Raw genomic sequence first — 14043 nt, forward strand, 5'->3', positions numbered from 1 at the left:
ATGTGAACCTTGGGAATGGGCAGCATGTGACTCAGGTATGACTTTGTGGGTGATCTGGTGTTAAAGGTAAAGGTAAAGGAACCCCTGACCATTAGGCCAAGTCGTGGCCGACTCTGGGGTTGCGGCGCTCATCTCGCTTTATTGGCCGAGGGAGCCGGCGTACAGCTTCCGGGTCATGTGACCAGCATGACTAAGCCCCTTCTGGCGAACCAGAGCAGCGCACGAAAACGCCGCTTACCTTCCTGCCGGAGCGGTACCTATTTATCTACTTGCACTTTGACGTGCTTTCGAAGTGCTAGGTTGGCAGGAGCAGGGACTGAGCAATGGGAGCTCACCCCGTCGCGGGGATTCAAACCTCCGACCTTCTGATCGGCAAGTCCTAGGCTCTGTGGTTTAACCCACAGCGCCACCCGCGTCGATCTGATGTTAGAAGCTGGTAATTCTAGCAGCTAGTTGAAAAAATATGGCTTGACCAGTTTGGGGAGGCTGATAGTTCGTTCTTCATCCCAGACATGCAAAATATCCCCATTTACACCTCTTCCGCATCTGGCCACAATGCTGATATGTTGGTCGATTTCCCCAGGGAATCTCTCTGCTTGGGTTCAGACAACATGGAAAACTAACGGTACTCTCTGAAACACTGCAGCCATCACATGACATGTTCACACCTTGACAATTTGGGCATGATGCTGTGTTTCCATTACAGGCTACCTTCAAAATACCTAAGAGGAGCCCTACGCAGGGCGCATACTTTCAAAAAACAAAACCTGTACCTTGATTTCACCAAGCTGCATGACCTCTGGGAAGACTTCGATACAATTGGAGTGTGCAATCACAGTATGCATGCGCCGACAGTTCATAATGGTTGTGGGGATAGATTTCAGTTTGTTTCCGCTAACGTCAATTTCTTCCAGCTCTTCAAGTTTGGCCATTTTACTACACACACGGGAAAGGGAAAGGAAAGAAAATGATAAGAAAATACACATTTTGATTATTAGGAAGTACTCAGAAACTTTATGTTAAAAGCTGTCATTCTGAGATAAAAGGCAATTTCCTCCGAATGAATTGTTGCATGGCAACCTTTCAATGTGTGGCTCGCACGGAGAGCTCAGCCGTCTGAATTAGCATTCGACCATGGAGAAATGCATCCATTCCAGAAGGTGGCAGCAGGTCTATGGGCAGCTGGTGTGGGTCTTGCAGACAGCGGGGTCCATCTTTTGTGCATTCATGGTCTCACTTTTCTACAGGGCGAGGCTTCGCATTCAACACTGTTGAGTCAGCTCCACTTATCAAATGGCACTAATCAATGGACCTCAAAGGGTTTTGGTGAGGGCCAACAAGAAAAGGAAGTGCTGTAAATGCTACAGACATGGGTGGCTTCATGCTGCAGCCAAACCTAATCATAGAACTGGAAATGGCCTTGGGGAATCATCTAGTCGAAATCCCTTGCTCGGTGCAGGATGCAACACAGCACCTCTGGAAAGATGTCCAGCTTCTGTTTAAATGCCTCAAGATAAAAGGAGAGCTCATCGCCTCCCAAGGCAGCCTGCCCCACTGTTAAATAGGGTGTAACGGTAAGGGGTAAAGGGACCCCTGACCATTAGGTCTAGTCGTGGCCGACTCTGGGGTTGTGGCGCTCATCTCGCTTTATTGGCCGAGGGAGCCAGCGTACATGGTCATGTGGCCAGCATGACTAAGCCGCTTCTGGCGAACCAGAGCAGCGCACAGAAACACTGTGTACCTTCCCGCTGGAGTGGTACCTATTTATCTACTTGCACTTTGACGTGCTTTCGAACTGCTAGGTTGGCAGGAGCAGGGACCAAGCAATGGGAGCTCACCCCATTGCAGGGATTCGAACCACCAACCTTCTGATCGGCAAGTCCTAGGCTTTGTGGTTTAACCCACAGCGCCACCCGTGTCCCTTTAAATAGGGTGTAACAGCAACAAATAACAAATCTAATCCATCGTCCACACGAAAGCCCTTCAGACATTTGAAGGCAGCTCTCTGTCAGATCTGCCGCTAATCTTTCCTTCTCCAGGCTAAACAGACACCAGTTCTTTCAACCGTTCCTCACAGGATCTGGGTTTCAAGAACCCTTGCTTGGAACCTGGGCTGCACTCCTCGGGGGGGGGGGACAACAGCACACCAGGACTACTTAAAATGTGACTTCCAGAAACTGAAAGAGTACACCAGATATAATCTGACAGCACAAAACAGAAAGTAATCATTACTTCTTGTCAGCTTGACATTATGTGTCTGTAAAGTGATTGCATTAGTTGTTGTTGCTTTTAAGCAACTGCACTACACTGCTGGCTCATTTTCATGACAGCTCAACTGTACTGTGTGCCTGGTACGAGCTCTGCTTTGCTTTTGCTACCTCTTAGCCTACCGGCTAACTGAAATTTGTTGCAACCATCTTCCTCCTACCTGCTCACAGGGTCACTATCTCCCTCTGGCTGGCAAACAAACCACACTTCACTGAGGTGGAAGCAACACAAACTCCTCCCATCTTAAGTACCTGGCAATGAGGTGCTTTGTTCCCAAGTCAGAGGGAGTGGTAGTGATTAGGCAGGTGAGTGAGTGAGATTGGGAGACACTAGTATGAAAACTGCAACACTGAGCCATGGTGTTTTTTTGTTTCGTTTTAAAAAGAGGGCATTTCTAGCTTTTTTATAAACCCACCACTGCCCTATACAGCTACATGGGTCAAACACAGACATCCTAACTGCCGAGGGATAATCACCAGACACAAAAATTGAGAGGGGAAGCCTCCGTTGGGGGCACAGAATCAGGAAGGGCTTTGTGCTGAAATGGGACTAGAAACCTTGGAACTAATGTGCTACAAGGAAGAGATGTGGGGTAGAGAGAGGAGGGATGTCACACGCTGCTGTTACACTGGAGCAGCCTTTCTCAACCTGTGGGTCCCCAGGTGTTGTTGAACTACAACTCCCATCACCCCTAGCTAGCAAGGCCAGAGCTCAGGGATGATGGGAGTTGTAGTCCAACAACATCTGGGGACCCACAGGTTGAGAACCGCTGCAGTCTGGAGTAATGCTTGCGCATGGGCACAAGTCCAGTGGGCAAAGATATCAAGCCTCCCTCTTTCGCCCGGTCCTGGCTCCTTGGGCAGGAATGCAAACTGATCTTCCAGCTTCCTCCTTCCCTGGGGTTTTTGCAAGGTGCCACGAGGCTAGCATCCCCAACATCCTCTCCTCCTCTGATCTGCTACTGCCCGGGGTAAACAATGAGCATACCAATTGCCTTGCCTGCCTTTGTGTACACAATACGAAACAGGTCACACTCCTCCCCTCCATAAACCCCTGATCTATTGGGTCTGACCATCCAGGTTTGCCAAACACGTGAAATAAATAAAAAATACTGGTTTATCCCATCCACCTCTGCTATTTTACAAATATGCACGTAAAATGTACGACACAGTAGGGAACAAAAATGCATTTTGCTCCCCAATGAAGACAAAGTTTAACTGCATTTGCTTACGCTGACCCCAATTAGCCTTTCCACTCATATTTCTCCATTTGTTTTGGTACCTCTCAGGCTCATGGCATCCCATTGTTTTGCACATCAAAGACATTTTGACGGTAAGCTATTTGGGGCCCGAGACCCTGAGCTAGCTTTTCAAAGCGGCAGGTATGTGTACACAGCACTTTTCGGAGCAGTCATCGCAACCACCTCCTTCAAGCGTTCTAAAGGCAGCCCCTGGCAACGGCGGCCTCTGCTCCTACCTTGCGGGAAAGCTCTGCAGGCGGTTGTAGGCCATATGCAAGATCTTCAGGTGCGGGTGACCCGTTAATAAGGGCACGCATTTATCCGTGAGGTGATTGTTGGTCAAATACAGTTCCTGCAAAATGCTGTGGGTCTCTTCCGAAAGAGTGGCTGGAGGCAGCATTTCCAGTTTGTTGGCAGAAGCGTTCAGGTACCTTAAGCTGAAAAACAAAGTACATCGACGTCAAATTCACACTCTTGTCCATTCCATAATTAATTAATTAATTAATTAAAATTAATTAATAATAATAATAATTGGCACCCCACCCATCTGACTGGGTTGCCCCAGCCACTCTTGGCAGCTTCCAGCATACTGTATATAAAAACATAGTAAAACATTGAAAACCTTCCCTATACAGGGCTGCCTTCAGATGTTTCCTAAATGCTATATACCGTATTTTTTGCACCATAACACTCACTTTTTTCCTCCTAAAAAATAAGGGGAAATGTCTGTGTGTGTTATGGAGGGAATGCCTACGGGCGGCATGCCTACGGATTTTCCTCCTCTAAAAACTACATGCATGTTATGGTCCGGTGCGTGTTATAGAGCGAAAAATACGGTAATTACTCATCTCCTTAACATCTGATGGGAGGGCATTCCACCAGGGGGGACGGAGCCACTACTGAGAAGGCCCTCTGCCTGGTCCCCTGTAGCTTCACTTCTTGCAGTATGGGAACTGTCAGAAGGCCCTCGGTGGTGGACCTCAGTGTCCTGGCTGAATGATTGGGGTGGAGACGCTCCTTCAGGTATACTGGACCGAGGCTGTTTAGGGCTTTAAAGGTCAACACCAACACTTTTAATTGTGCTCAGAAACGTACTGGGAGCAAATGCAGATCTCTGAGGTCCCAGCGGCCACTCCCAGTCACCAGCCTAGCTGCTGCATTCTGGATTAACTGCAGTTTCCAGGTCACCTTCAAAGGTAGCCCCACGTAGAGCGCATTTCAGTAGTCCAAGCAGGAGATAACCAGCACATGTACCACTCTGGCGAGACAGTGCGCAGGCAGGCAAGGTCTCAGCAGGCATACCAGATGGAGCTGGTAAACAGCCACCCTGGACACGGAATTAACCATGGACAGCTGTGAGTCCAAAATGACTCCCAGGCTGCGCACCTGTTCCTTCAGGGGCACAGTTGCCCCATTCAGGGCCAGGGAGTCCTCCACACCCGCCCGCCCCCTGTCCCCACAAAAAAGTACTTCTGCCTTGTCAGGATTCAACTTTAATCCATTAGCCACCATCCATCCTCCAACCACCTCCAAACACTCACACAAAAAGTGGCACATGGGGAGAAGAGAATAAGCCCTTGAGCCACCACAGAAATGACAAAGAATGCCAGGAGCGACAGATGAACCCAAAGCACCTAGTTGTTATAGTCACCGGGTTGAATTTTCTGTATCAAAAGAATGCACTGTGGCATGGGAAACAGTGACAGTACCCCACAAATAGGAAGTAGCATGTGAGGTTTGCGCACACATTGCCCTACATGAACAAAATGTTAAGAAGAAGAAGAGGAGTTTGGATTTGATACCCTACTTTATCACTACCCGAAGGAGTCTCAAAACGGCTAACATTCTCCTTTCCCTTCCTCCCCCACAACAAACACTCTGTGAGGTGAGTGGGGCTGAGAGACTTCAAAGAAGTGTGACTGGCCCAAGGTCACCCAGCAGCTGCATGTGGAGGAGCGGAGACGCGAACCCGGTTCCCCAGATTACGAGTCCACCGCTCTTAACCACTACACCACACTGGCTCTCCGGGAAGCCATGGCAACTGTCTGTTTTCCAGCAAGCATGCTGGGCAGAGGAGGAATGGTGGAGACCGCCCACCCCCAACCTGACCCTTCCAGAGAAGAAGAACACAATTCAGAATTACAACAGGAGTTTGAGGGAGGTCACAGCTAAGAGGCAAACGAGGGGAAAAGTTGGGAAATAATGGGAGAGGAGGAGGAGGAAGAAGCACCAAGGGGGCAACAGCTGACGGAAATGCTTGATGAAGAGGGAGAGACGGAGGGAGTGGAGACTCACTCAGGACATTATTCCCAGAGGCTGCATTCCCAAGCCTCTCTCTGTGTGAATATTGAATAAAAAAGTAAGGACTTTTCCTTGTCCTATCCTTTCCTGGCAGCCTGTCGTGGAAGTTGGTTCCTCTACCGCCTGACAGATGGGTGAGGTATAAATAAGAAAATAAAATAATAATAATAATAATAATAATAATAATAATAATAATAATAATTTAACAGGACGCCCCCATTTTCATCGGAGAAATAAATTCTGGAGGGTATGTGCATCTAGGGACGTGGGTGGCGCTGTGGGTTAAACCACAGAGCCTAGGACTTGCCGATCAGAAGGTCGGCGGTTCAAATCCCTGCAACGGGGTGAGCTCCCGTTGCTCGGTCCCTGCTCCTGCCAACCTAGCAGTTCGAAGTAGATAAATAGGTACCGGTCCTGCAGGAAGGTAAGCGGCGTTTTCGTGCGCTGCTCTGGTTCGCCAGAAGCGGCTTAGTCATGCTGGCCACATGACCCAGAAGCTGTATGCCGGCTCCCTTGGCCAATAAAGCAAGATGAGCGCCGCAACCCCAGAGTTGGCCACGACTGGACCTAATGGTCAGGGGTCCCTTTACGTGCATCTAGTCCACAGAATGAAAGCTTGAAAACAAGTGGACACAGGATTCATTGCAATGGCATAATAATAATAATAATAATAATAATAATAATAATAATAATATACTGCCCTATACCCATAGGTCTCATGGCAGTTCACAAGAAGCCCAGGAGAGAGAGAGAGAGAGAGAGAGAGAGAGAGAGAGAGAGAGACGGGGCTTTAAAGCATTCAGGAAGTATAGAAAGTGTCTCTTCCCACATCATCCCAAACTTCCTCTCTATGATTCTAAAACTGACGATTATGCCGGGTTTTTGTGTTTTTTAAAGCACCGTGATATCACAAACAGAACTATTCTCACAAATGCCATCCCATTTATTTCAAGTACATAGTTGGGGTTATCTTGGTACAACATACAGATCATTTTTGCTGGGAGCAAGAGCAGCTCCTGCTTGTAGTGAACAGATTCCCTGAGGTATTTCGTGGGCGGTGTGCCAGTTCTGTTTGAATTCCAAGAAAACCGGCTGTAGTGAGAGTGTGTATGTGTGTGCACGCAGGCACGCTTTAGTTTTAAAATTCTTAGCTGTCATGGCTGCAAGGTTACAAACAATTAAATCAAAATTTAAAAGGAAACAGAAACAAAAGCAAAATCATTTGTTCTTGCAACAAGCAAGTTTGCTCCCTCACCCCTTCTCCTCTTCTCTGGCTCAAAAGTTCCCCATACTTAAAGAGAACAAGTAGTTCAACAGAAGAATATTGTGGAAAAGGTGTCGATCTATTTCCACAGGCCTGTCATTCTCTAGGGTCAGGAAGAATTTTGGGCTTTGTGGAAGCGCTTCAGGTTACACAATCCGGGATGACAAAAGAAAACTGGCACAGTGTGAATGTTAAGCCCCAAAGTGGGTCATGTGAATCAGCTCAGAGGGGTAACTATACTAGTAAGTGTAGTTTTCATATTCTTTTGAGAAGTGAGGGCAGTCTCTTTCAATGCACTGTCACCTCCAAGACTGCGAGTGGAAAAGAAATACTGGCATGGGGGTGAGGGAGGAGGGTCATTGCTGTTTCCCTCAAGCAATTTCGAAGCAGAAATTTTACTATTACTGCATTACCCTGGGCTTGTGGGAAGGGGGGGGGGGAGAGACCTTGAATTATTTATTTATTTTATTTTGCGCCAGGGTAGTGAGAGATAAACAAAAGCTGCTCTGGAGGAGAGATGGGAGGCAAGCAAGGCTCAGCGCTGCTTTTAGAAATTTGCATTATTTTTGCATTATTTTATGTATCTATAGTTCTACCTATGTCCTACAACAGTGGCCATTGGCCAAACATGCAGGAAAGCTGCAAGATCCATTTCCTGTCAGTCAACCAACCAACCAACCAACCAACCAACCAATCAATCAATCCTGGGCCTGGGTGAAGCTGTGGCCAAGCCAAACGCTGTTGCCGAATGTTCTTGCCGTCCCACAACAATGCCTGACCTGGCAGTAAGTGTCATTACATAACAGATGAAACATGTATGAATGATTCCCCCCCCCTCAAATTTTTCTTCTTTTTTATGCTTCCACTGTCCCCTTATTTTTATTCAATGTGTTAAGTTGTGGGTGAACATATCAGACAACACAGCGATTCTTCAACAGCTCTTGTTTATTCACAGGCCAGAACAGAACTGAACTGAAGGGTTCAGCCAGCCTGCTTATATAGAGCTCCAGGACAACGTAACTGTAACAACTTTCTGTAACTATCCAATCACTGAACGTCACTTTCGATCCCTTATTTGCATATGTGGACCTGAACTATCTACAGTATCCCCCTGCTGGCCCAGGGTGAGAACTTCAGTACATAACACAATGCCCTCCCTCCAATTGCACCCATGGCTACTACCACCCCCTGGATCATTCCAGGACCCCCAAGGGGCAGTATCACCCACTTTGAGAAACACTGATCTAGTCCAACTCCCTTGAATGCAGCTGTCACTTGTGGGGATCAAAGATGAAACCCTTGAGGTTATCAGCACCACGCTCTAAGCAACTGAGCCTTCCAGGATAGCAGCATTTTGGTCAGAACTTAAATTAGTTGTGATCTACAAGCAGAGAGGAAAGAGGGCTTGATGAAACAGTAACCGTTTTCTCATCAGAGAAAGGACAACCACACAAAATCCTGAAATTTATTAATCTGGCAATTAATAAATTCAGTATTCCCCCCCCCCCACCAGCCTGTTGAAACTTGCCTTCTGCAGCAAAGAAAAGGCCAGACACACGACTGCGACGTCACGTGGACTTCTGCAGAGGGCTTTTGTGTGTGAGAGTGTGTGTTATAAAAGCCTTTCCATTAAAAATAAAATTGTCCAGGAGCTCAAGAGAACCGAAAGTAGGTTAGGTCTACACATTCCAGAGAAGTCATTCTCACAGGGAAAAAACAAGGCTTAATCATCAAGACCATTCATTATTTAGCGAGAGCTGTGAGCCTTCCTAGCGGGGCAGGGGAGGTGGGATTGAAATTTATGAGGTTATGAAAATGGGCAGAAGCCACTTGACTTCATCCTTCCATCTAGTAATCAAAACACATTACACGTCCATTCACAAACAACTGGGGGGGTGGGGAGAGAGAACAACCCAACTGTAAAACAAGGCAGAAACAAAAACAGAAATCATAAAAGAGCTGAGAAGCTGCCCTTATATTTGAAATGACAAGAAATAACACTGGGGAATGAAATGCTATATTTTTCCTGCTCAAAAACAACAACAGAAAACATTAAAACATAAAATATAAATATAAAACAATATAAAAATAACAAATAAGTATAAAAAACAACAGAGAGTCACAAATATGCCCGAGAGCGCCTCATGCTTTAAACGAGGCTTCCTCAACCTCGGCCCTCCAGATGTTTTTGGCCTGCAACTCCCATGATCCCTAGCTAGCAGGACCAGTGGTCAGGGATGATGGGAATTGTAGTCCCAAAGCATCTGGAGGGCAGAGGTTGAGGAAGCCTGCTTTAAACAGCAGCTTCCAGGAACCTCACTAGGGACTAGTGTTCTGAAAAGATATTCCAATGCTAAACGATGTGCGTCTTTCCCCATGTAGCTATTTGGACTGGAGGGCCAACCACTCGATATCTTGGGTAATTGGGCCAAGCTACACTCTTGTATCTAAGGGCAAGAGTCCTTGCATGCAGGTTCTTTCGCAGCCCTTTCCAGGGGTCGTTCGCAAACACACACACACAACCTTAATCTCACGTGAGCGAGAACAGGGCAACCTTGGATGCTTTCTTCCCTTGTTGTGGGAGGGAAGTGTATTTAGAATAGTGCATGAACCGGGTTCTAGATTACACCAAGAGCCTATGTGTGCACCTCACTTCAGCTTTTACAGTACGAGGGGGAGAATATCCAAAAATGACAGCTGACTGCAAAATCATGGTGCATATATGCATAGTACAGTCAAGACCCCAGCCGCTGCCCCTCACATGACAAACCCTTTTAGGCCATGAGACGCAACAGGGAACATGCATCCATGAATCTGCTCTAAGGAAGGTTTATTTTGAAGGTATAAGCCAGGGTTTCCCAAACTTGGGTCTCCAGCTGTTGTTGGACTACAACTCCCATGATCCCTAGCTAGCAGGCCCAGTGGTCCGGGATGATGGGAAATGTAGTCCGTAAACAGGTGGAGACTTAAGTTTGGGAAACCCTGGTACAGGCAGAAACAGTGAGTGTCTTCCCTTAGGTTATGTACATCCAAGTTTCCAATCAGTGGAAACAGATAGCCTCCAAAACATCCTAGTTTGACCTAGGAATCTAGCAAAAGAATTCTCAAAACAGTATTATATATCTCCTGTCACAGCAGGCCTACCAGCTTCCAAGACCCAATTCATTCAACAAGGCCATTGGAGCATTTCATGGGAATGTGTAAGACACCAGGCCACTGCTTGTGCAAAAAAGCCCCAGCATTTTGGCAGGCAAATCCACTACCTTAAAGTATTCACTCTATGTGCCTGCTATAGACATATACATAACATCTTTATTTTTATAAAGCTACACAATGTGGGAAGCTTCTGCACTGGGCTGGTCTAGGACCTTTACGTTTAGAAGTGAACCTCGTTGCAGCTGAATGTTTTATGTGTGTGTGTGTGTGTGTGTGTGTGTGTGCGCGTGTGCGCGCGCACACACACACACACACACACACACACACACACACTATGGGCCAATATTTCCAGGCTGCAAATACAAACCACCAAGCACCTACCCTCCAAAATGCAGGTACGCACTGAGCCTGCCGCACACTCACGTACACACACACTGTTTGATGTCAACTCACCCAAAGGGATGCAAGCGAAAGCTCGAAGTGACAGGCTACACACAAAACATCAAACAAACAGAGGAAAGCGTAGGAAGAATCACGCTGGCATTTATTTTTAGCCCTTGTAGCCAAGACCAAATAAACTCAAAAGACACTGGAAATGCCCCGGAAATGCCACAGATTTGCACGTTTCCTTTGGCAACTGCTACATTTGCAGTCTTGCAACGATTCAGTTTTACAACCAACTTGTCCAAGTGAGGAAACCCTAAGAGATTTAGGACCAGACACAGATTTTAGCGTTTCCAAATCTCTCAATCATGGTGGGGTGATCAGGAGAGGTTAAGACCCCACAAAGCCAACGATTTGCTGGAGGATGCCCATTGAGTCTTCCAGCCAAATATACCTACACTAGTAAAAGGTAAAGGTACCCCTGCCTGTACGGGCGAGTCTTGACAGACTCTAGGGTTGTGCGCTCATCTCACTCCAGAGGCCGGGAGCCAGCGCTGTCCGCAGACACTTCCGGGTCACGTGGCCAGCATGACGAAGCTGCTCCAGTGAACCGACACCAGAGCAGCACACGGAACACCGTTTACCTTCCCGCTAGAAAGCGGTACCTATTTATCTACTTGCACTTAAGGGTGCTTTCGAACTGCTAGGTGAGCAGGAGCTGGGACCAAACGATGGGAGCTCACCCCGCCGCGGGGATTCGAACCGCCGACCATGCGATCGGCAAGTCCTAGGCACCCACAGCGCCACCCGCGTCCCCTCATACCTACACTAGCTTTCATCAATGCACTCGGTATCTGATCCCTTGATCTGAAAAAAAAGCAAGCAGCTTAGAGGAGAAGCAGAGTGGAAAGAATAGAAAGAATACGATCGTTATTTTCTAGAAGGAACAACGTGAGCAACAGCGAATTGCGAGGATGCAGGTGCAAGGATGAAGGTTAAAGGCACATTTCTGGTAATCCCTACCACCCAGAGGAATTCTCCATTTTCACGGTGCCATCTGCTACCGCTAACGCAATTGATTATCTGTCGCTCCCCACTGAGTCTAGTTCGGTCAAGTTAAGTTCTCCTTCCTAGCACAGATGATGTCTCTGGCCAAATGACTAAGACCAACCTGAACACATTCCAGTGCCTTTGAGAGAAAGCACTCGGAAGACAATTATTTATCCATGTCGTGGTGAAGCATCTTAAAGAGGACCACACAAAGATTATGGTTGCCATGGGACTGCGCCTGGGAATGATGGAGATGAACACTAAGACACACTGTCTTAGCGGTGAAACGTCTGTGTGTGTGTCAAAGATTATTGTGGGCCTTTACGTCTTTAACAGGGTGGGGTGGGGACACCAAAGAACAGGTTCCAAATTGGGAGGCATTTTTAAAAGTCAGATGTTAAAACAAGCGTCACTAGAGATATATTCCAAGTGACAGACACGGAGAGAGATGAAAATTTCATAAGGCAAGAACAGAGGGAGATGTTGCAATTACGCTACCTTGAGTGTAGCCTGTGACAGGCGGCAAGACATTTAGGAGCTATAAATATTGGCCCGATTAAAATCCAACTGACGCCACCACCCTCCTTTGCAGCCCCAGTAAAAAGTAGGCTGGAAGATGGAAAACGTAAGATAAAAATGAAACCTGTATGATAAATCCATCTGCTCCATAAAGCCTGCCACTTGGGGCAGGCGTTTGTGTGCTATATCAAGTTTGGCCCTGTAGACTGCTGGTTATTTAGACCAAAATCTTCTCTGGTGTATGGACCATTAATAATGTGCCCACAGGTACACAGGGGTACATCATGGGTGGTATCCAAAGTCAGCACAGAACGATGCAACGTGGTTGCTGACAGGAGTGAGGCCCTGTCACATAAGGTCTCAAAAACCAAGGAGCTGAGGGCTCGTGATGTTCTCTCTTAGATCACTGATAAGGCTCAATTTTCATCAAGGATGTGGCATGAGCCCTGCGGATCTCCAGATGACAATACGAAGTCAAAGAGACTGTGTGACCAAAACAAAACCTGAAGTTTCCCATGCATGCTTTGAAACCTGGGGTCAGGGGCATGCTGGGAATGAATTATAATCCCTGGACTCCCAGCTTGCTTTTCATCATTTCAAGATCATTTGTAGAACCTGAGCTAGGGCACAAAAATGTCTCCTAATTTTGCTTTTTTGAGAGGAATAGTCTGCTCCCACTTTCAGCAGTCTCTACTCCCTTCACCCCCCCCCCCACACACACAAAGGAAGGAAAAAATCCAATGGACCTCCACCCAGTAGCATGAAGCACCTTTGACCAAGATTCCTGGCAGTGTTCAAAAATTAAAAGCCAAACCAGTATCCTCACAGCCAATGGCAACAGGTCCAGGAATTAAGACACTCCGCAAGAAACAAAACTTAAAAATGTACCGATCCTAGGGAGAACAAGTGCTGGCATTCCGAACACACTCTGTTGCAACACATGATCGGTGGAAACTTTTAAGTATAACTTCAAGGAAAACTCGTTCTCTCTTGAAGAAAACCAGCCAATGAAAAGCTACTGGGCATTATTTCACATTTTGCATTTCAGTTCAGAGTTAGTTTTACACACACAAAAAGTTTGTTGAGACACATTTGAAATGCTTTGAAACAATGTATTTCATTTTTTTTAAAAAAAAACCCAGCTAGTACACCCCCTTCTAAACCTTGGAACCACAAGAAGAAGAATTTCAATTTGAATGGATTAGACAGAGCATCTGCTCCCTTCACAGATGGCTCTCAGATCGAAAGGAAAGGTAACCTTATGTGGAGTCAGAAGACTGGTCACTCTGGAGTGCCATATTTTTAGGGCTGGAAGCTATGACTTCAGAAAATGGGGTGGGGAGAGGGGGGAAAAGAAGGAAGCGGTAAGCTCTTCAACTAATTATGTGACCAAGACAGATTGGGAACGCCAAACAGCTTGGAAATTCTCATTGCCTCAACAGTTGAGAAATTTGCAATAGGATTTCAACTGAATGGGCAGTCACACAAAATTTGCTGGAATGTAAATGGAGGCAGAGAGAAGATACCGAAAGAAGGTAGGGAAGGCCACACACAAACGCACACACCGCTTTTGCTTTCTGCTTACCTGTCAGCTTTCAACAGCAAATTAGATGGCAGCTCTGTAAGCAGGTTGTGTTGCACGTCCAAGACCTCGACATGCGTCCGTTCGATCCTCTCTGGTAGCCTGGCTAATTGATTGTGTCCTGCGAGCAACTTCCGCAAGCTGATATTGCAAAATAACCTGGGTGGGGTGATGGTGGAGAAAGGAACAAACAGTAAATGAAACAATACCAAGACTTGTGGTATAGTCCTCTCAGGGCCTTTTCATGGACCAGAAGCCTAGGCACAGCATCCACTTTCT

The 14043-nt window shown here is 46.8% G+C and overlaps 1 protein-coding gene across 4 annotated transcripts in view; it reads right to left on the minus strand.

Annotated features, from left to right (window-relative positions):
- Nucleotides 1-14043, minus strand: part of PHLPP1 (PH domain and leucine rich repeat protein phosphatase 1) — a 158334-nt gene that overhangs the window by 21797 nt on the left and 122494 nt on the right. For all 4 annotated transcript variants that reach the window (XR_014529583.1, XR_014529584.1, XR_014529585.1 and 1 more), the window contains exons 10-12: nucleotides 13768-13923; nucleotides 3745-3945; nucleotides 774-936 (exon numbers count right to left, since the gene is read on the minus strand). Coding sequence is in view for 1 of the 4 variants with exons in the window: in XM_083518989.1 (XP_083375115.1) it covers nucleotides 774-936; nucleotides 3745-3945; nucleotides 13768-13923 (520 nt within the window). In the remaining 3 variants the exon portion in view is untranslated. The remainder of the gene's footprint in view (nucleotides 1-773; nucleotides 937-3744; nucleotides 3946-13767; nucleotides 13924-14043) is intronic.

The sequence above is a fragment of the Podarcis liolepis genome, assembly GCF_965112155.1.
Source record: "Podarcis liolepis genome assembly, chromosome: 8".
NCBI lineage: Eukaryota > Metazoa > Chordata > Lepidosauria > Squamata > Lacertidae > Podarcis > Podarcis liolepis.